At 46.7% G+C, this 22,524-nt stretch overlaps 1 protein-coding gene across 1 annotated transcript in view; it reads left to right on the forward strand.

Annotated features, from left to right (window-relative positions):
* Nucleotides 1-22,524, forward strand: part of LOC144768685 (uncharacterized) — a 9,047,330-nt gene that overhangs the window by 4,326,857 nt on the left and 4,697,949 nt on the right. The window contains exon 25 of the mRNA XM_078652515.1: nt 10,359-10,394. Within this exon, the coding sequence (XP_078508641.1) occupies nt 10,359-10,394 (36 nt within the window). The remainder of the gene's footprint in view (nt 1-10,358; nt 10,395-22,524) is intronic.

Consider the following 22,524-nt stretch of genomic DNA (forward strand, 5'->3'; position numbering starts at 1 on the left):
AAGGAACTGGGAGCGGTGGAGCCCATACTCCTTTTGGAGCGACGGGAAGGATTGTAGTGCCCCCTTTTTAACCACGTCTCCTAGAGTAGACATGTCAATGGCATCCCACCCCTTGAACCCCTTCAGTTTGTGCAGTTCCTTCAGCCAGGTGCAGTGCCACAGTGGAGTTTGCTTCGTCGGCTTGTGCTCCCATTGTATTGCCTTGGTCGCCCGCTTCCATGCTCCCAGTGTGATTCTAGTAGCCGGCAGTAATCCAGACTGTCCCCTCCCTCCATACAGATAATAGAGACAGGTGTGGGTGCCCATTGTATGCCTTTCCAGTACATAAGTGGGGTGTGTGGCGGTCGTGTGCAGCCATTCATTAATGGGCGCCATGTGTTCTGCTCAGTAGTAGGCCTCCAGGTCAGGCAAAGATATTCTACCATCATATTGGTGTCTCTGCAGGGTCGAGAGCGCTACCCTAGGCTGCTTACCTAGCCATAGATAGGACCTCAGTGCCGCGTGAATCTCCCGAATTACCTTATACGCCAGAGGGAAATATTCATTCTGAAATGCGTACAAAATTCTGTGGAGCGTGACCATTTTAAACATAGCTGCCCGTCCCAGAATCGTCAGGGGAAGCAATTGCCACCTATTGGCATCATCCGAAAAGGTGTGCATGACCCGGCTAATATTACGTTCGTAGGATAGGTTACTATTAGTTGTGATGAATATCCCAAGGTACATAAACCCCTCCCGAGTGGTGATCAATCTCTCAGACAGCGTTGGCCACTCCTCCGCACCCTGCGGGTCATATAGCGTCGACTTGTGCCAGTTAATCTGGTACCCACACTTATTGCCTTATCTGTTTAGCTCCTCAAACAGAGCCGGCACTGTGGTTTCAGGGTGTGTGACATAGAGGAGGACATCGTCCGCGTACAAGGACACCTTCTCCTCAGTCTCGTCCGCTGGCCCTATCCGGAACCCAGTGATCCCTACATTCTGCCGTATTGCACAGGCTAGCACCTCAATAGAGAGGGCAAACAGCAGGGGGGACAAAGGGCAACCCTGCCTGATGCCTCCTTGACGGGCACTTTTGATGAATAAAAGATTGGGTACTTACAGGAACAGTTGTTTAAGAGGTGAAGTAGACTGTCTATGTATTACTCTCAGAACATGGCAGAAGGCAGCTAGGCAGAGATGATTGAAGTCGGAAAAAAAAGCACGGAAAAGGAAGATGCAGACTCTAACTCAGAAAGCTGCAGCATATGATAGAGAGAAGCAAGAGAAGAGAGTTGAATGTGAAGATAGGAAGTTTCGATTACATGTTGATAAATTGTTAGACACCCAACCCCCTCCCCCATATGACCTGCAAAGGATATATCCCACTGTCCCTCTACCATCACAGCTGCCTGTTACAGCTGTTTCCACTGTCCCTGTATCTATTGCTGTCTTCTCGATGGCTGGGGCTTCGGCTCCTCCTCCTCCTTCGTTACCTTTACAGTCTGTGGCAACTGTAACTGTTATCACACCAAGCACATCTATTGTTTCGGCATCCCTATCTCCATCTCTCTCTCCCCCGGTCACCTGCCTGCAACTATCCTATCCGGTGTTGCTTGTAGGAAGGTGGATATCTGACTATATGGTTACCCCCACTTTTTGCCTGGTGTTTTGCTGGTTTTCGACTTAGTTGGGCTGGGACCCTGCTATTCAGGGCCCCAGTCTATCTGCTTTCTCTATAAAATGGACTCCATGTACATCCCAGATTGGTTACTGGGTCACCCTTGTGAGCCTCTGTATAGTGTTCCCTAGGTACCCAGGGCCTAGGTGCACCCTAGGCTTACCAGGGGCTGCAGCATGTATTGTGCCACCCCTGGTTAGCCTTCCAAACTGACACCACTAGTCTGCTCTTACAGCCTGGGTAAGGTGGTGTAATCACCCCTTACTTAGATATAGTATATCTATATCTACCTTATATATAGACACATATTAACCTAAAAGTCACTCCTAAGGCAGGCCTTGACAATCCTGGAGGCAGAGTACTTGGTTTTGTGTGAGAGGGTGCCCTAGCATGAGCTGAGCCCCTCTGCAGCTTTCGGAACCATCTTTTTATAGATGCTCTATGATATAGCCATATCATATACTCTTAAGTGCATTATAATCCTCGTGGTTAATGCTAACTTTGGTTTGGCTTTATCAAAACATGTTGTGTAAGGTGTCAAACACTATGGAATACTACCCCCCCCGCCAGTTCTGGCGGCGGGGGTAGCATTCCACCCTTCTAGAGGGAGAAGACATGTAGTTACTGGTTTACCCGGTTAAAGTTAAACAGAGCCTCAGCATCACAAAATGGATGCTTCTGCCACAGACACAAGTCTGCCCTCCTGCTGCTGGACAAAACTCTGGCAGGGGAGGCTTGGACAATAGGTTTCCTGTTCAGGGAGGTGCTGGCACCTCCCCAGACAGGCTTTAGTGTATTGGGGCAAGGAGGGCTGCATTCAGTGAATGCTTTCCAGACACTGCCTGGGGCACACAAGGTGCTCCATGCGTTTCCCAGTTCCAACCGGTTTCTGGGGAACTCAGCCCCAGCTCTGGCGCAAAACTGGACAAAGGGGAAGGGGTGTAACCGTCCCCTCCCCAGGTCCACCCATATGAGGGACCTTAGAGTTAGTCCAACCCCTAAACTTACTATAAGTATAGAACCCCAGTCCCTAGGACTTTAGATTACCCTGGACGAAACTCTGCAACATATATCCTGGACCTTCGACATTCCATTTCGACTGGAAGATGGAAGAAATCTCCCTTGTGGTCAAGGAGTGACCACCCTGTCCGAACAGGGACCAACAGCATCTTTGCCGGTCTGCATTTTCAAGGCTCCCGCCAGATCCCGAAGAATCTGCGACTCAGGACATGAACTTCCAGACATCTCTGACGCTGACCTTCATTCCCAACAAAGCTGAGACCTGTGGCGGACACGAAAGATGTGGGAACGGAACTCCTGGACATCCTGCATTTTGCTACCTGCATCGACTTCCCGAGGTATCCCGAAGTTGTGCATTGGGGTGCTTGAAGCCCCAGCCCGAGCACCTTTTGCACCAAAGCTCAGAGGTCCACACTCCACGAGTGTCCTGTGGGCTCGCTTTGTGTATTTCAGCTCGACGCATCTTTGCGGTTCCTAGTTCGTTGGCTAGTGAGCCCCCAAGAAGACCAATCCTTGAAATACTTTGCTTGCCTGGTTGCTCCAGGCTTGCTCCAACTTCTCTTCAAAAGAGAAGTTCCTCAGACCATGCTGGTCTGCACAGAAGCCAATCTCGACATCTTGCGTGGGTTGCGTTTGCCAAGGCTTGTTGAGTCCAATCCGTATACCGAAACCCAGTCAACTAGATTCTTCGTGGGACAGCTCGAATCCAGCTCCTGGTCGTCATCGACGCCTCCTGGTCCTCGTGGCTGAAGAGACAAACTTCACCTTTTCACACTTTTTCTCTGGTCGCCTGCAGCACTTCTTCGCAGCTCTCCATTGGAATCAACGACGAAACCCGACACAAAAAGACACCTATCCACCTGGCTTCCCTGGGTGAGGTAACACGAGTACTCCGGTGCTCCCGTGGGTATTGACTCTCCAAGTGTCCTAGTCTAAAAGGGCATCCATCCTCCTTGTACCCTTAATCTTTAAGTGTAACTTGTTTGTTTCCCATAGAAAGTCAATGGTAACCTGCGGCTTGTTTAGACACTGCACGCGTCTCCCGTGGGCCTCCTACATCCTAACCTTTGGTTGTTCCTAGAAGCCCCGGCGATTCCCCAGGCCCTAGGCCTGCTTTCTATTACTCACGTGGTTCTTATACCACTATTTTAGTATATGGTTTGTGAGGTCCCTAGGGCACAACGTATGCTGTGCAACTTTTATCGTATGCTAATTAAGTTCCTTGTATTGTACTTTTACCTCTGACCTCATAAAGAGTGCAGAGGGGTTGTGTTTAGAATAAATCCATATATATATTTGATATATACCTTGTGTGGTGTGCTTTCATTTGGTACTCAAGAGATTATAAATGGTAAAACAACTTGCTTGACTCGTCTCCAAGTCTTAGCCTGAAGGCTGCTCTCCACAGCTACCACTAGGATAGCTTTCTATAAGGTTGACTTTATAACCTACCATCAATAAGGGTCGATTGGACTGGTGCAAGGTGCCCACTAGAATAGTGAACATCATATACCAGGTCAACTTCTCACATTGCTTCTTTGTCTAATGGTTCATCTCCAAGCACTATTATGTGCTGGGACACCAACATGTGGATTTGAGGATAGAGATTTGGCAAAATTTAAGGAACGTATGGCCCCATTGTACAATCTGTGGCAGGGGATGAGGAGAAGCAGGTAGTAGCTCTCAGTACAGAAAAGGTTGAAGACCCCTGCTATATATCATCCAGAGATACCAGAGTTAACAGACCAGTGTGGTAATGTTACCCGAGCGGGTGTAGCTGCCTGTTTCTACGAACAATGGGTTTATACTCCATGTAAAAGAAATGAGATTTTATCTCTTAGAACTCATTTGCCCGATCCTTGGAAAAATCCTACTACTTCTTATTATAAGGAATTGACTGAAGCCGCCTCTTCGACGGTAATGACTCTTGCTGATATTGAAATGTTTTTGGTATTTTTGTTCCGGTTGATAATTGGAGGCAGGTTCATACTCAAGATCATGTTGCAGAGTTGGGTGGTACTTGGGATCAAATAAAAACATGGGACCATGAAAGAAAGCCAGATGATAAGCCCGAGCAGGTCTCATTATTACATGTATGCATTCTCTTATTTCACCGAGATTGGGACAAGTTGACAGCTTGCCGCCAAAAGAAGGAAGAGAGTGTGTCTAATTATTTCACTCGGTTCGAGGATACATTTTTTGATTACAGTGGGCAGGATCTTTCTAGTGAGGGAGGTGTTTGGTTGTTTATCAATAGGTTTGTTTCTAATTTGCTTCCTGAAATTGCGACTCTCTTACAGGCTTCTGAAAGTACCTGGTCCACCTCTTCCCCTTCTGTTATTTTGAACATGGCTCATTATTATGAACATCAGGACCAAGAGGAGAAAGAAAGAGAGGACAGAGAAAAGGCATAAGGATTTGAAGACGAAGGTATTGTTGCAACAGGCATTTAGAGGGAATGGTAGAAGCCATGGTGGTCCTCCCCGACAGCTTCCACGCACTAGCTGGCAGCCGAATACGACGCATTTGGGGCTTAATCAGTGTGCATATTGTAAGGAGGAGGGTAACTGGTGAGCAAGTGTCCTGTGCTTTTGAAGAAGGTGGCGGTCCCAAGAGGACGAGGTCTCGTGGGCAGGGTCGTGGGGCTGGTTGGGCTGATAGGGCTCACAACGCTGCAGCCTCACAGGGTCATTCTGATAATAGTTACTTTGATGACCCCCACAATGGACAGTACTACCATGATATGGATGAAGCAACAGGGATATCTTACTGCTATGACAGCCAGGGACAGAGTGGGGGACCAGTTCAGATACCTGTAGACCAACTTGGTCCTTGTGTAAAAGCGATCTGCAAGGTTCGACTGAGGCAGTTTTGGTGGCTACAGGTGCAATAAAAAGTTCTGTTTCTCGAAATATGGTCCCTGGGGCAGCTCAATCTGGTCATAATAAGGTTGTGGCAGGTTTTTCAGGTGTACCAGTTGTGAGCCCCATTTCAAGACTGACCCCTTGCATTAACTATTGGTCCCTTTACTGTGGATTCTCCATTTTTGTTGACATCCAATTGTGGTGAGAATTTGATGGGTTTGGACTTTTTGAAGAAACTGCATGCTACTATTTATTGCTCCCCAGAAGGTGTCTATATGACGATGGGCCCAAATGTGAGTACTAAACAGTGTCTGTCTCACCCTCTTCCAACTGAATTTGCTGATGGACCATCTGCTCTATGGGCAATGGGTGATACGGATGTGGGACTGCTGCATATGCCCCTGGTTATGATTTAGGTTCAAGATAATGCTGTTTTGCCTCGGATTGCTCAGTATAAAATACCCCAGGCGGGAGAACAGGCCCTTTTACAGATTATTCAGGATTTGATATGCAAAGGTGTAGTTGAGGAGAATTCTGCTAATATTTTTAATAGTCCCATCATCCCAATTCTTAAGAGGGCACCCTCAGATTCTCCTGATTATCATGAAGATGTTTTCCGTTTTGTGATTGACTTGTGATTGACTTGTTCAAAGTTAATAAAATAGTGGTTTCCATTGGTTCCCTACACTACACTACACTACACTTTTGACAATGATTCCTTCCACTGCTAAATTCTTTCTGTTATTGATTTGAAAAACACATTCTTCAGTATTCCTATTCATCAAGATAGTAGATATCTGTTTCGGTTCACCCTAGCTGGTAGGAGCTTTAGATTTTCTTGTGTGATCTTGGTTCGCAGACCCACCTCCGGGGTAAGGAATCTATAGCTAACATGTTTCTTTCAGATAAACAAGTTCCTTACCTTCAGTAATGATATATCTGTAAGAAACATAGGTTAGTTATAGATTCCTTAACGCCCCACCCATCCTCCCCGTTCTGCAAACTGATTTCTAGGGTTAAGAACATCCTTTCAGGGCCCTAGTTTTGTGCACCAGTGGTCAATGTCTTGCGTGGCTCTGCGTTTCTGGCACGGAAAGTCTCATATAGAACTGACGTCAGAGCGAGGGCGGCGTCTAAGAAACTGCCACAATATCATCCCGGCGACCACGACACCAACGATGGACGCGGAGCTGACTGACCCACCTTCCGAAGCGCAGAGGTACTGCTGACGAAAAAACTTTCCAGATCCAGTCTGACGCCTGGGAGTAATTCTAAGGTAAGGAATCTAGAACTAACTAATGTTTCTTAAAGATATATCGTTACCGAAGTTAAGTAACTTGTTCGTTAGTAGCTATAGGGCCGGTAAAGTTACACAACGTTATGAAAACTCAGCCACTGGTCCTCTAACAGACAACTTCCCAAAACTTGAAGGACAACTCTAATTTGGAGCCATGTCTAGATGAGATACATGTCTAGATGAGATACATCCAGCACTAGCCAGGAAACTCTATTTACAGTTCAGACATGACTCGCTTCCGCTGCGTGCATGTACTAATAAATGGGCTGACAGCTCTGTCCTGTGGTGCCCTGCATGCAGTAGCCTAGAAGAGACCGAACTACATGTATTTTTCTTTTGTCCTGGGTATAACAAAATAAGGCAAAGATGGTTGATTCAACTGTGCAAGAACCTAGGTACAAGGTGCTGTGAAGAAGCATTTAGACTTCTTAAATATATCACTCAGATGTAAATCATATATGCTGTATCATGTTTTTAATCTCTGTGTGGCGGGCGTGTAAGGTTTTTCCAGGAAATGAAAAAAGAAGTGAATGCCGATTGATTTTTTACACATGTATGTTATCAATTTTATCTAGTATTATTGGGTTTTAGTATTTTGAATCTGTTTTTACATGCTGTGGGTTTTATTTTTTTATGGTACACGGACTGAAATAAAGATTTATATGATGAAAATACATTTACCAAAATGTTATTTATGTGCCCCTAACTGCCTATGTCATGAGGAACTAGGGGCCAGATGTACAACAGAAAATTGCATGCACAAACGGGTTTGCGACCTGTTTGCGCATGCAAAAATTCTCTGGGCCATGTACTAACACTAATTTGCGAGTTGCAAAATAGTGTTTTGCGACTCGCTATTAGGAAGGGGCGTTCTCTTCCTAATAAAGACCCCACAAGCCACGTAAGACTGTTTTGCGACCGCAATTGCGGTCTCAAAACACTCGCAATTTACCGGCTTCCTCAAGAGGGTGTTAATGAAATCACAAAAGGGAAGGGGTCCCCCCAGGACCTCTTCCCCATTGCAAAGGCAGGGTAAATTACTTTTTAGGGGCAGGCAGTGATCCCAGGGACCACTATCTGCCCTTGAAAAATAAAACGAAAACACTTCCTTTTTCATTTTTAAAATGCATCCTGTTTTCCTTTAAGAAAACGTGCTGCATTTAAAAAATAAAACTGCTTTATTTAAAAGCAGTTTGAGACATGCAGGTCTGCTGACCCCAGCATGCCACCATACCTTAGAGGGCCATCCATTCTCAATGGAGTTGCAAATTGCGAGTGCCTCATGAATATTGATGAGGCATGCAATTTGAGACTCCATTGAGAATCACAAACACTGTCTCTGACACTGTCGTACATGTCATTTTGCGAGTCTCAAATTGCGACTCGCAATTTAGCGCAATTTGTGACTCGCAAACAGACATGGTCATACATCTGGCCCTGGGTGTAGAGTTTGTAGAGGATTGCATATCTAGTGCTCCCTTGTTTCTATGGGCAAAAATCTGGCTCTCAGAAGAGTTAATGTTTTCACTTGAAGTAATCACAGATTGCCAAAATTTGGCTAATGCCCTAAAACTACCATGACTTGGCTTTGTGAGGGTCACTTATCACGAGATAGGACTGGGGCACTTTTATGACAACCCTGGAAATATTCCATCAAATGCTAAAGCCATTATTAAAGAGGCGTTCTTTTCTAGAGACAATTTCCTCTATCCTGATCAAGATGAGATGGGCCCACTACTGTTGCCCCTTGCCCCGTTGTCATACTATTTAACTTTTACTACTGATTTGCAAACTAGATTTTATTTAACTAGATTCTGTTTATGGACTGTGCACTTTTTATTGGCATTTCCACTTCAAAGAGGGTGGGCTGATAAGCTCACACCTTGTCCGTGTGACAACTTTCTGAGCCAAAGTACTATGCTTTTTATACTATTCTGCACTTTATATACACCGGCAAGGAGTACCTTTATAGTCCCATTATTAAGGAAAATCCCCCCTGCACATATGTTGATGGTTTTAACTTTTTGCACTCACTGGCTGCCCCTGATATTTGTATTGCGGTAGCCAATTGCATAAAAGTTTCTTTGGCTATCAGAAAACGCTACGAGTCAGTGCTCTTGTATAATGAAGGGTTTTGACTGTATGTTGCCTTAAAATGATTATTATAGATTTAGAATGTTATTTCTTATGAATTTTGTATGACCCATACATTACCATGTTGTTCCAATGTAATCACTTTATGTAAAGAATTGTTATCTCTCTGGTATTTTATGAGCTACTCTTCTCTTAATTTAAGGTTTGTAATTGTTATATACATTGTGTTTGGTTATATGTTGTTACCACGAATTCCGTTGCAACGCATGCCTTTTCCACGCATGCGTTACCACGGAATTCGTTTTCCCCTCATCTTCTTTGCCACGTCGTTCTTACGTCATAAAGAGGAAGCGGAAGTTTATTCCGCTTCCTCTCTTATGACACTGTTTTTTTCGGCACGGCGGGATCGTTTTTTTATGGGGGGGGAGACCCCCCCCCCAACCCCCCTTTTTAATCCTTCGTTTTTTTTTTTCGTGGTAAATACGATCGTTGAAGGCATACGCGTTGGAAAGACGTTTACGTGGTAAGTGCCTCGTTGTAAACGTTACGCGTAGTACTGCCTTCGTTGTTAATGATGTTTCCCATTGTGTTTATTTTACTGTAAACTTTTATGGTTCAGATGAACCGAATAAAGTTGTTCTTGGACTTAGTATTCGCTAGGGACTCCTTGGAGTCAGCGTACTCATTGATTGTGAAGATCAGTTGCATGTCACCGCATAGTTGTAGAGTTTTACCTTCTTTTAATGTAGCGTATGTATTGGGGGTCGAATGTAAATGTTTAAGAGGTAGGGAGACAAAGAGAAACCTTGAGGTACTCCACAGCTCATGCTGACAATGGTAAAGTTATAGGGCAATAGTCGGACCGATTGCTTACGTTCCTTCAAGAAGGATTTCATCCAGTTTAAGGTGACACCTCTGAGACCCGCTGCAGCAATAGGATCCATAAGGATGTCGTGATCAATCGTATTGAACGCTGCGGATTGATGCAGTAGGATCAAGGTCTGAGTGCAACCCACTTCAGCCTTTCCTTTTAGGTCACCCATGACGGAAAGGATGACAGATTCAGTTGAGAGGCTCAAAAACCTGCCTGATGGGCATCCAAGAAATTGTTTTTTTTATGAAGGATGTTAGGTGTTTGGCTACATGTGCCTCTAGGATATTGGCCAGAAAAGGAAAGAAAGATATTTAGTATTTGAGAGCAGTTGTGCTTTTATTTATATTGTAGTGCTATTTTTTTCTAGTGTTGTGTCCTTTATTGTAGGATGGTGCTCTATATTCTAGTGAAATTCTCCATGTCACTAACACTTAATTTCTCCTGTTACCTAATCCCTGCTTTTACACACTTCTCCCTAATCCCTGCTTTTACACTCTTCTCTTCAGTTGAGTAACTTGTACTAATGTGCAATTTTCCCTTTTTCCTTAGTTCGAGAGCTGTACGCTTCACCTCCTACATGTCCAGGTAAGAAAGTCCCTCCTTCTTGTAACAGCTATATGAAATGCATAAGCGCCTCACAGCATGTACACATACATAAGTGGGTATTTTTGGCATGCGTTTAATACAAGTACATTTTGTATGTTCAACTGGAGCACAGTGATTGTTTTATGCACTGCCTGTGTCGTAGTTGTATTGAAGGGGTGCCCCTAGAAAGCTAGTCCGTGATAATTCACAATGAGACTGGTACAGATTTCTGCCTTATCTACTCAGAAATGTGTGAAACACCTACTGATTTTGATTGATTGATTGCTTTATTTCGATATGCATATATCATAAAAGCAGTACAAAAGATAAAAACAGCATGTCGAAAAAAAGTATGACTGTACATTCGGTGAAAGAATAAAACACATTAGATCAGCATAAATTAGTTAAAAAAGAGGATTAAATTGATATGGACAGTCTTCTATGTCTAATCAACCAAGCCCATTTTAAAAACTTAGCAACAGCACAGACAATGGGAGGGGCTGTATTGGTTAAAAGAATCCGGAGGGCAACAGAGTGCTGGCGGGTACCCAATTCTCTGCAGATAGGACCAAGCCAACGTGATCTGGGGCGACCATAGTCCGGGCATTCGAAAAGAAAGTGTGGCACCGTCTCTGGTTTATCGGGACAAAGAGCACAAAAGCGTGATGGGGACTGGGGTTTATTCCACCTGGAGCAGAAGTCGGCCAAGGGTAGGGTTCCTAACCGGAATTTGATGTACAAGGGCCGATCCATGGCAATTGTTATTATGTCCATGTACGGCTCGTAGGTGACGACATCTTTTAACAACAGAAAAGCTGCGGTGGTTTTGCAGTGCTGCTGGCTACTGATGCGCTTCACACAAACCCACTCCCCAAAAAGTTTTTTTAAGGTCTCCTTCGGGGGAGCGGAGTGGCTATGCCAGCAGGAGTCCAGGCCTAGGTCCCCTAAAAGATGTTTAATGTCCTTCAGCCATTTAATGCTATGCCAACCGTCGGAGTGCATCACCTCAGCTAGACCATTGGCATAAGATTTTAGCTCAGGGACCCTCCACAGTCGAGCCCAGAGCAAGAGGGGTCGAAGACGGGCCTGATCCCTTATAGCTTTGCAGCTGGTATCCATGAGCACTGGGATAGTCGGACTACTCGATGGAATAGCAAGGAGATCTTTAATGAATTTGTTTTCGGCCTTGCTCAGTAAGTCCACTTTGCCCAGGCCCCACAGTTCGGCTCCATAAAGTGACGCAGGGACCGCACGTGCTTTGTATATGTCTAGTAGAGGGGCAACACAGTGTTTTGTTGAGTTGTTGAACTCCTTGAGGAGGGCCCCCCCCACCCTTTTGTGGGCCATTGTCATTTTATTGATGTGGGCGGTCCAGCTCATCGCGTCGTTAAGTCGAATTCCCAAGTAGTCGAATTCTGCCACTCTTTCAAGGGGTATGGAGTTCAGAATGGGAGGGCGGCCAAGTTTGCGTGGAGGATGCATAACTAGGTACTTGGTTTTTTCCACGTTGATGACAAGTCCCTTGGTGGTGCAAAAGTCCTGAAAGCGGTTCAGTAGTGTCTGGAGACCTTGGGGGGTTTTAGAGATGAGGAGGGTGTCGTCGGCGAACAGCAAAGTTGGAATTTTTACGCCTCCCAGAGTGGGAGCGTCTGCTGGTTCGCCGAGTAGAAGATCTACCACTCCATTGATATAGAGGGAGAATAGGGTAGGGGCCAGGACACAACCCTGCCTTACTCCCCTCTCGACCCTGATCTTATCGGTCTTTTCCCCGTTCCACCCCCATCTGACCTGGGCATAGGTGTTATTGTGCAGTTTGATAAGGAGGTTTAGTATATACGGGGGCATCCCTAGTCCGTGAAGCACCCTCCAAAGTTCCTCCCTAGGAACCAGGTCAAAGGCAGTCTTTAGGTCAATAAAGGCCAAGTAAAGACTGCCTTTGCCCAGCTCCACCACCTTCCAGTATAGTAGCAGGAGCCTAAAGACCTGTTCGATAGTTCCTGTGCCTGAACGGAACCCGGCTTGCATATCGGACAGGATGTGGTTATCGTCCACCCATTGTGAGATCCTCCCCAAAATGGCTTTCCCCGCCAGTTTCTGGCTCGAGTCTATTAGGCTTATGGGCCTGTAATTCCCAGGTAAATCCCGGCTGCCCTTTTTGTAGATGGGGACCACCTCCGCACCTCTCCAGGAATCTGGCACAGGGCCTCCCACAACGATTGCATTGAGGAGTGCAGAGATTAGTACCCCCCATTCTTCCGGATATGCTCGGAGGATATCGCCTGGTAGGCCATCCGGACCAGCTGCTTTTAATGGTACCAAAGTTTTAATCTGCTTTGTAACATCCAAAACAGAAAAAAAATCCAGGTCTTGAGCTAGGGTAAAGGGCGGGAGGTTAAAAGGGTCATTTAGTGGGCCTTCAGCAGCAGAATAGAGTTTTTGGAAGTGGGAGAACCATGTATGGGCATTGATGGTACAGGTCCTCAGGGTGTCATCGGGACGATTCCTATTGCCCACCAAGTCCCAAAAACCTTTGGCGTCTTTCCCACGACCGGCAGCCAGGAGGTCCTGCCAGAAGTTATCCTCCCACTCCATCTTAGCGTTTTTTTGGCAGAGTGCATAGTGTCTCCTGGCCACCCTAGTCTTGGACGGTAGTTTGGACTTGACTGCTTCAATGAGAAGTGACTTCGCCTCCCTGCACTTCTGATTGTACCAGCCCTGTCTAGCTCGTGAGCTTGGTTTCCTTCTGTTCGTATTAGCTGGAACTACAAAGAGGTCACTGATAGCCTGGGTTATGGTACAAAACCTTGGGGCCACCTCCAGCAACCCATCCTCTTGGGGGTCAAGATTGACTAGGGCTGAGGCAAGAAGCTGCCTGATGGCAGAAGTTTTCTCCTCTGAAAGTGCCAACTTCGCCCACTTTAGCCGCCGTCCACAGTTGGCGACTACTGACAGGTCCGGGGCGGATTTTAATCACAATAGTCTTTTTTATCTGATGGAGATTTCTAGCCGCAGATTCTATACCTTAGACAATTCCCCAGGCATCAGACTGGATCCGGAAAATCTTGAGCAATACCTCTGTGTGCTGGTAGGTGGTGCTGATTGGCTCCGTGTTGATAGAGTCATCTGTGCTCGATGTGACGTGAATGGTGCTTATATAAGCGCCACCCCAGCATGCTGACTTCCATTACTTTCTTTCCACGCCATAAGTGTAGATCCGGAGAGAGCTACCTTAGACTGGTCTTTGACTATTTTTTTGACATTCTGTTTCCCTTTTTTGAGCTGTTTGCTTCCAGTATGCATAGGGTTGTCCCCTAAAAACCTGTGGGAACTAAACACTTTGGCTCTTATCATAGACAGAGATGTCTGTGACAAACCTCCCACTTGGTTCTGTCTCTGTTGCTTGGAGCCGAGCGATGCTCTACGTCCTTGTGGCATGGAAGTTCCTGGGAATATTCGGGGAGCTGTTCTCAGTGCGTGTCTTGTGTTCGAAGTTGCCTTCCTAGGCTAAGTCGCCCAAGGAATGTAAAAAAATCTAAAATGTGGTCCCGTAGTCTGGGTCCACCTCACAGCTTCCAGAACTTCCTGGAGCTAGAGCAACTCCTGCCCAAAGTAAGGGTTTTTTGAGGCCATGTACGTCATATTTGCATGGGTTGACTCATCTGGAGCGACTTTTTGCCCCACTGGTTCTGCAGGTGTTCCCACTTGATTCCAGCTAGTCGGTCTGTCCTTAGTGCCAGTCGGGCCACTTTGAATCAGTTCCTGGACTCAGCTTGTCTTCAGTAGCAAAATGTGACCTTCCCTGTTGTCTGTTCCAGTGAAATCATTCCTGGTGCTGCCGATGCCCCACAGCGGCACCGACCCCATCATTATATCCATCTCCAATATGGAGCCGGATGGGCTTCACTCAACACCAACTCTGGTGCTGGCTATTAAACGACATTCTGAATCCAAGCCAGTGCCTACTTTTTCCATAGGCCCAGTGGAGAGTACGATTGTGGGTGCTCTGAGGATCCTTATACGTACTCAAACACATGGAAGAGCCCAAAGAAATCTGTAACGAGGAACTGGCAGATGCCAGTGGTTTGTACACCTACCCAATACTGGCTTAGTCTATCCTCCTAGTGTGGCTACAAAGGAAGGGGCCTAATTTGCTATGGTCGTGATGGGGTGGCTGAGGTCCTAGACTTTATGCTGGCCTCAATGGCATCCAAGACTAATGTCTTGACAGAGGTGCTTTAGCACAGAACCACTTCTTCCTTTTTAAAAAGTACTCACTGATCTCCTGCTTGTAGCGTAGGCCAAGTCCTGCACAGGGGATCCTGTGCATATGCCAATTGCCCTCCTCCACCTCTTCACTCCTGGGGACCCAGCTTTCCTCACCTAGCATCCCACCCAGGAGAGCCTGGTTGTCCAGGCCTCGACATCCAAAGTCAACCGTGTCGCATTCCCTACCATACCACTGGATGGGAAATAAAAGAGGTTGGACACCTTCGGTAAGAGGATGTTCTGATGAATAGATCTGCTTGTTGATTCCTCACCTTATGAATTCTCCCCTGCGCCAGCATTCCACTGAAGCTTTTTTTCTAGCTCTCCCACGTCAACGAGTACGTCATAATGGCACGGCTCCACTTGTGAAGTCACCAGAGCTGTAAGTAGACCTCATCGCAGTGCTGATGTCAGTGCCACCCATTTTTTTATGTGCCTCTGAGGTTCTCAATGCCGTTTTCTCAGTCTCTGGTGCCATCTGATGGACCTTCTTCCTCTCGGCTTCGATCAGCACCGATGCCTTCATCGGAGGCTCTTCCATCGATGCCTGTGTCTCCAGCGCCCCGCTTGGCGCCGCCGACACCGGTCCCAAAGTTGCAGTCTAGAAGAGAGGCTCAGAGGCTGTTACAAGAGGAAGAGTTTCAGCGGGAGGAAGCTGAAGAAGGTGAAATTGATGAGACTGTGGATGAGTTTGAGGGCTTTCAAGACGCTAGTGGTCTGGACACCTCCCCAGAGTGGGAGCTTTCTTCTCCAAAGGCCTCTCCTTCTCATGATGTGGCGCCTTATCACACTGTGTTAGAAAGGCTGCTGAACTTTTAGACCTTCAGTTGACCATGTCTGAGTTCAGGCCTAATATTCTTACAGAAGTTTTGCTATTCCCATCTTTTGTGATTGAGCCTCTTTTGCCTTTTAATGAGGCTTTGACTGAGCCTATTATTGAGGTGTGGTGGAAGCCCCTTTGTTCTCTTCCGTTTCAAGGTCGGTGGCAGGGAGATCCAGCCCTGCTCCTGGTGATCCTGCTTTTCTTTCTGCACATCCTACTCCGGAAAGTGTAGTTGTGCAGGCTCGCTGTTCTAAACAGTCAACAAGATCATTTCCTCAGGCTCCTGCAGACAGAGACTCTAAAACAGTCTGCCAAGAAGGTATTTTCTTCTTCCTGTATGGCATTGAAATCCACCATTGCTACGAGGCTTGTTGGAGGAATATATTCATGCCCTAATGGATTCGGCCAAGCAGTTGGCTCCCAAATTGCCGAATGGGGATCGTGGCTCTTTTTTGGAGATGCTGGCGGATACGCAGGCTGCAGCTCGTCAGGTCATCCAGTCTGGTCTGGATACTGCTGATTCCGTGGCCAGGGTGGTGGACACCTCTGTTGCTACCAGGAGGCATGCTTTGCTCAGGTCTTCAGGATTTTTGCCAGATGTGCAGGCTACTCTCCTCGATCTGCTGTTCGATGGGTCCAAGCTGTTTGGAGTGAAAGCCAATTCTGGATCTTCAGTCTCAAACCAGGTGTTATGAATATAAAAGAAACTGTGGTTTTGGTAAGGCGGCTTCCTTTCGTGGCCGACAGCAGCTTTGACCGCAGCAGCAACAGAAGCCTCTGTACAGATCTTATAGAGGAAAGGGCAGAGGTCGTCTGCGAGGTGCATCCCGTCAACTCTCCTCCTCCTCTTCTTCCTCTCCTGCCCCCACCACTGGTACCACAGGAAAGCAGCTCTAGATCCCTCATCTTGGAGCATGCTGGTCTTGTAGGGGGTTGGGTGTCCTATTTTCTTCAAGATTGGAAATCTATCACTTCAGACCTGTGGGTTTTGAATCTTGTGGAAAATGAGTACGCCTGTCCCTTCCGGGAATTTCCTCCTCCTTACCCTCTTCGCCAGGGCTAGTGTTCAGAGAATCATTTGTTGCTTCTGCAGGAGAAAGTTCTTGCCTTATTGCAGAAAGGTGCGATAGAGGTGGTTACGGAGCAGGAAAGAGGTCAGGGATGTTACTCATGGTATTTACTGATTCCCAAGAAGGGCGGCAGATTAAGGCCCATCCTGGACCTCAGGGTCTTGAGGTCCGTTGAGTGAGCTGTCCATCATAGTTGGGAAAGGGCGGGAAGACGTTTGATACCGCTACTGTGTGGTGGGCGGGGCCAAACGAGCGGGGCTTCCATGCGTGTTCACATGCCTCAAGATGTTGACCCTAGCTCAGGTTCTTCAAGCGCTGCAAAAAGAAGACTGGATGGTATTGATCGACTTGCAGGATGCTTATTTTCACATTCGCATTCTGAAGTCGCACAGGAAGTATCTCTGTTTTATGGTGGGCTCTCAGCACTACCAGTTTGCAGTCCTCCTGTTCAGCCATACTCCTGCGCCTCGAGTCTTCACAAAGGTGATGACGGTGGTGACAGCTCATCTCAGGAAGTCAAGGATTCCTGTTATCCCCTATCTGGACGACTGGCTGCTCAAAGCCAATACGTCGGAGATGGTGCTTCATCATTTGCATGTGACAGCACGGCTGTTGTTCGGCTTGTGCTTCTCGATAAATGAGCCCAAATCTCACCTGGTGCCTTCACAGCGCAACCTGTTCATAGGGGCAGTACTGGACACGGTTGTGTGTTGAGCTTTCCCGCCTCCGCAGTCCTTAGTTTCACGATGGAGCAGTTGTTACAGTCCTGAAGGTCCTTCACCTGCTTGGTCTGTTCGCTTCCTGTATTCTGTTGGTCAACCATGCACGCTGGCATATGAGCGCTCTCCAGTGGTGCCTCCTCAGGCAGTGGTACCTGCACGACGGAGATCTCAGTGAGTCGGTCTCTCCAGAGATACTGCCGCGGATCTGTCTTGGTGGAGTGTGGAGGGCAATCTGTTGCAAGGAAAGCCCTTTCATTTTCCTTCACCGGTGGCTACAGTAATCACGGACACCTCCACTCTAGGGTAGGGTGCTCATCTGGCGGATCTGGAGATCAAGGCTCTTTGGTATCCCAAGGAAAGGTTGTTTCATCAACCAGCTTTCTTCCTTCCCTTCGCTGTCGATCAGTTCAGGTCCTCACGAACAACACTACAGCAATGTGGTATATAAACAAACAGGGTCGTATCGTCTCTGCAGATAGGCTGTGCGACTCTGGTCCTGGGCTTGGGACCATCGGATGTGTGTTATGGCTAATCATCTGGCAGGAGTGTTAAATGTTCATGCAGACAGTCTCTGTCTGCATTTTTTGGACGATCACAGATGGCGGCTTCTTCCGGAGGTGGTCCATCTCATCTTCAGGATAGGGGTATTTCCTTAGTTGGGCCTCTTTGCCTATTTGCCACTCATAAGAACGTGCACTGCCCGTCGTTCTGCAGTCTCCAGTTTCCGATGCAGGAAGCGTTGGGTGACACGTTTCAGTTGGAATAGATTTCGCAGCTTCTCCGCGCGTTTGCCCCATACCCTTGATTCATCGAGTTCTGAGGAAGATTCACCAAGAGGGGGCCCAAGTCATATTGATCACCCCGGATTAGCCACAAAGGGTGTGATACACAGATCTACTTCACCTCTCATCGCACCCTCCTCTCAGTCTCCATCTGATTGCAGACCTCCGCTTGCAGTCACAGGGGCAGATTCTACACACCCACCTACAGAGCCTGACCTTCATGCCTGGAGATTGAACGGGGCAACCTGAGGTCTTTCTCTCCCCCACTGAATGTGATGGATGTTATTTCATCTTCCAGAAGACACTCCAACACTCCACTAAATCCCTCTCGGTTAAAAGTTTGGGGGTCACGCTCAGTGCAGATCTTTCACTGAAAGGACAAGTTGGAACAGTAGTCTCTGCCAGTTTTTTTCAACTTAAGAAAATAAAGAAAATAGCCCAGTTCCTAACGCAATCTGCTCTTATCCAGGTTGTTATTGTCCTCGTTCTTTCCCGACTGGATTTCTCTAACAGCCTCTATTTGGGACTTCCAGCAGGCCTGTTAAAAAGACTTCAACCTGTACAAAACCAAGCAGCCAAGCTTATTTGTAAACAACCAAAATGGCAGCCTATCAGACCTGGCTTGGAAAGACTACATTGGCTACCTGTGGTGCAAAGGGTTGCGTTTAAAACCGGATGTATGACTTTTAAAGCCCTACAGAATACAGGCCCAAAATTTATCAAGAAACTTGTCTCCAGGTATAACCCCTCACTAAATCTCCGCTCTGCTCACAAAGCTCTTTTAGTTGTCACGACTTTTAAGAAAAAACGCCTGGGTGGTAGCTGCTTTGACCATCTTGCAGCCACCTTTTGGAATTCACTACCACTGCCTGTAAGGCAGAGTCCAGACCTCCTTACCTTCAGACACTCTCTTAAGAAGTGGCTTTTCAAACAGGCTTACTTCTAGAGTATTATTTTTGTGTTATGTTCCCTTCCGACAGCGCCATGAAGCCCACGGGCGTACGTGCGCTTAATAAATACATTTTAACATAACATAACATTTATTCCTCCAGGTGGTCCAAATTTGTGAAGTGGTGGGGAGAGAGGTCTATTGATCCTTTGAAGGCCCGTTTGTCTGATGAGCTGTTTTTCTCTTTCCTTGGCTCAGCAGGGTTGTGCTGTGGCCTCGGTGAAAAGTTATTTGTTAGCCTTGTCGGCTATCCTATGTTTGCCGGACCAGCCATCTTTGTTTAAATCTCCAGTTGTTATGAGGTTTATTAAGGGCCTCGCCAATAGGTATCCTCCCATTTCCTTCATTATGCCTCAGTGGGATTTAAATCTTGTACTCACTTTCCTTATGGATTCTCCTCATGAGCCTCTTCATAGTTGTCCGTTGAGGCTTCTGTCTTAAAACTATCTTTCGGCCTATTTCCTCAGCCAGGATGGTAAGTGAGCTTCAGTCTCTTAGTTCCAAACCTCAGTTATTAACCATTCATGCAGAAAAGATGATTCTCAGGACCAGGGCTGCTTTCCTGCCTAAGGTTGTTACTCCTTTCTATCTTGGGCAATCCATTACCTTACCTACTTTCTATCCTCCCCCTCACCCTTCCAAGGAGGAGGAGAGACTTAATCACCTGGATCCTAAGAGAGCTGTCAGTTTCTATCTGGACAGAACAAAGGATCTGAGACTGAACGAACAGCTCTTCGTGGGCTATGTTGGATATATGAAGGGCAAGGCTGTTCATAAGTGGACACTCTCCAGGTGGATCATCGTGTGCATCAAGATCTGCTACGCCTTGGCCAAGAAGGAGCCGCCTGGAGGTATTAGAGCTCATTCCACTAGAACTAAGTCTTCTTCTTCTGCTTTGGCTAGAGGTGTTCCTGTTGTTGACATTTGTAAGACAGCAACTTGGGCCTCCCTCCGCACCTTTGAGAACCATTACTGCTTGGATTCATAGGTTAGGAGGGACAGTCATTTTGCACGCTCTGTGCTTCCGTATTTTGTGGTATAGATTGGTGAACACCCTCCTCCGGGAGTGGGACTGCTGTGGGATTCAATTCAAAAGGTGAGGAATCCTCAGGCAGATGTATCTATTAGAAGAACAAGTTACTTACCTTCGGTAATGCTTTTCTGGTAGATACAGAATCTGCCTGTGGATTCCTCACTCACTGACCCGCCTCCCTGTTGACCACCTTTGTATACCAAAGGACTTATTGGTTATTTGACATGGTGTGTAAAAGAGCCTTTTTAGGGGCCCACCGCTGCAGGGGTTCACCCTTATCTGTCCACTGGTCCTTGAACCAACACAATAGAGATTGGCACTGAAGATGGAAATCAAATAACAATTTTTTTAATCACTCATGAGTGGGACTACATCAATACAACTCCCTCGGGCACTGTATGAGGTAGTACAAGGAATACAGAAACCAAGGGTCTTTTATACCCAGTTGGTTGCACAGTAAGCATGGAGACTCAAATAGAAGGCAGAAGCATACACAGGAATAGCTATCGACTAACATGGACAGATAGAAACCACTTTGTCAGCAGAGTGGGAGGGGAGACAGAACTGCTTACATCAGTTGCAACAGCCTGACAGTTACATTCTAAGACAGGTGCATTCTAGCAACTACAGGCCTTTCTGAGCTTATACATTGCTCTGGCTCAGTACTGAAGGAGTTAACTACAGTTGATGACTCAAGCAGAATAGAAAGGCAGGCAACAGTGAAGACGGAAGAATCACATAGCTAACAAAATGGGTGCCACAACTAAAATGGCTTCAACTTATGCTAACGGCAATTTCTGCGATTTCCACAATGGTTGTTTCCCTATGTCTTTTGATTGCTTTGCTATTGGTTTATAGGAAATGCTTTGTTTCTTTAGCGTTTCCTATTTTTCTTTATTCTGTGTGTATTGGTGTATATATTGTATACTGTGTATACTCAAATTATGTTGTCGGTCCACACTTTCGCCTCGGAGGCACGGAAAAAAATGGGTGGAACTGACGTCAGCACGCCAACGAGGTCTACTTTTGGCTCCGGTGATGTCATACGGAGTCGCTAGGGGAGACGTGCCATTATGACATCCTCGTCGACGTGGGGGAGCTAGAAAAAAAGTTTCCGTGGAATGCTGGTGCAGGGGAGAATTTAAAAGGTGAGAAATCCACAGGCAGATACTGTATCCACCGGAAAAAGTGTTACCGAAGGTAAGTAACTTGTTCTTCTCTTTCACTAGCCTTGCACCGCAGTCCGTGAACATCATTTGCCTCTTGAGGGTGGCATTCCAACACAGTTTGGGATTCGGTTGCGCAAGTCAGTGGTCTTTCCCCTAAAGAAGACAACTGGTCACTTGGTCCCCAAGGGACCAGGCCTTTAGCACCTCTGTAAGTCCCTAGCAAGTGGTACCTTTGGCACCTAGGGCATGGGTACTAAAGAAGGTCCCTAAGAGCTGCATCATATCTTGTGTCACTCTAAGGGACCCAGCACCAAACTCATACAGACTGCCATTGCAGGCTGCGTAACAAGATGCTCTAAAAAGTGAAAACACGACGTGCCCTAACACTGAAAGTAATATTTGTAAGTCACCCCTGCAGCAGGCCTTACATCTTTAAGGCTGGGTGCATTATATTATATGTGAGGACATTTCTACATGATCAAATATGTCCCTCTGCTGGTCCGTTCCATTACTGCAAGTCTAAGTGATCAGGGATGCTATTTCAAAACATATGCTGGACACAGGTAAAATTAGTTCCCCAGATACATGATGGCTTCACTGAAACCAAGGATGTTTGGTATCAAACATTTCATATTAATAAACCCACAATGATTCCAGTGATGGATTTATCTGTTAAATACTTCTATCTGCAGATTCCTTACCTTTGAATTTCCCAGGTATCAAACTGGATCCGGAAACTTTTGCGTGAGCAGTACCCCTGTGCACTGTCTGGAGGCTATGTTCCACTTCCATGTGGTGTTGTCGGCATCATTGGCATCGGAAGTGACGCCGTGGTCACCTATATAGGCGCCACCCCAGCGCGCAGATGTCAGTTCTTTTCTATCCACGTCAGTTAGTGCTGATCCAGAGAAAAGCTACACCTTTGTCTCTTTTTGACAGACTTTTTCAACGTTTTGTCATGGAATTTTTCTTTATGTGTTACGGGGTGACATCTAGAAGGGTAGATTTTAAACCGTGTGGTGCCTACCACTGTGCGATGTCAGTCATCTTGGGTGCTTATGGTGTCTTGAGTGCGGCCACGACTTGAAGGTGTGCTCAGACTGCCAGGCTATGGGGCTGAAGGCCTTAAGGGAGCGCTCTATGAATCTCCTTTCCTCTGTTGAGAATTGACGAGAAGAGGGAGGAGCATCGACCTTCCAGGCATGGTTCTACAGAGCCAGGTTCAACTCCGCACCTCCCCCTGTTTCCGGGAGCCGGAATGACCCCCTGTAGGAGGGTGGCTTGGTATATGGTGCACACTTATTAAAGTGTAGCAC

Source organism: Lissotriton helveticus, chromosome 7, assembly GCF_964261635.1.
Source record: "Lissotriton helveticus chromosome 7, aLisHel1.1, whole genome shotgun sequence".
NCBI lineage: Eukaryota > Metazoa > Chordata > Amphibia > Caudata > Salamandridae > Lissotriton > Lissotriton helveticus.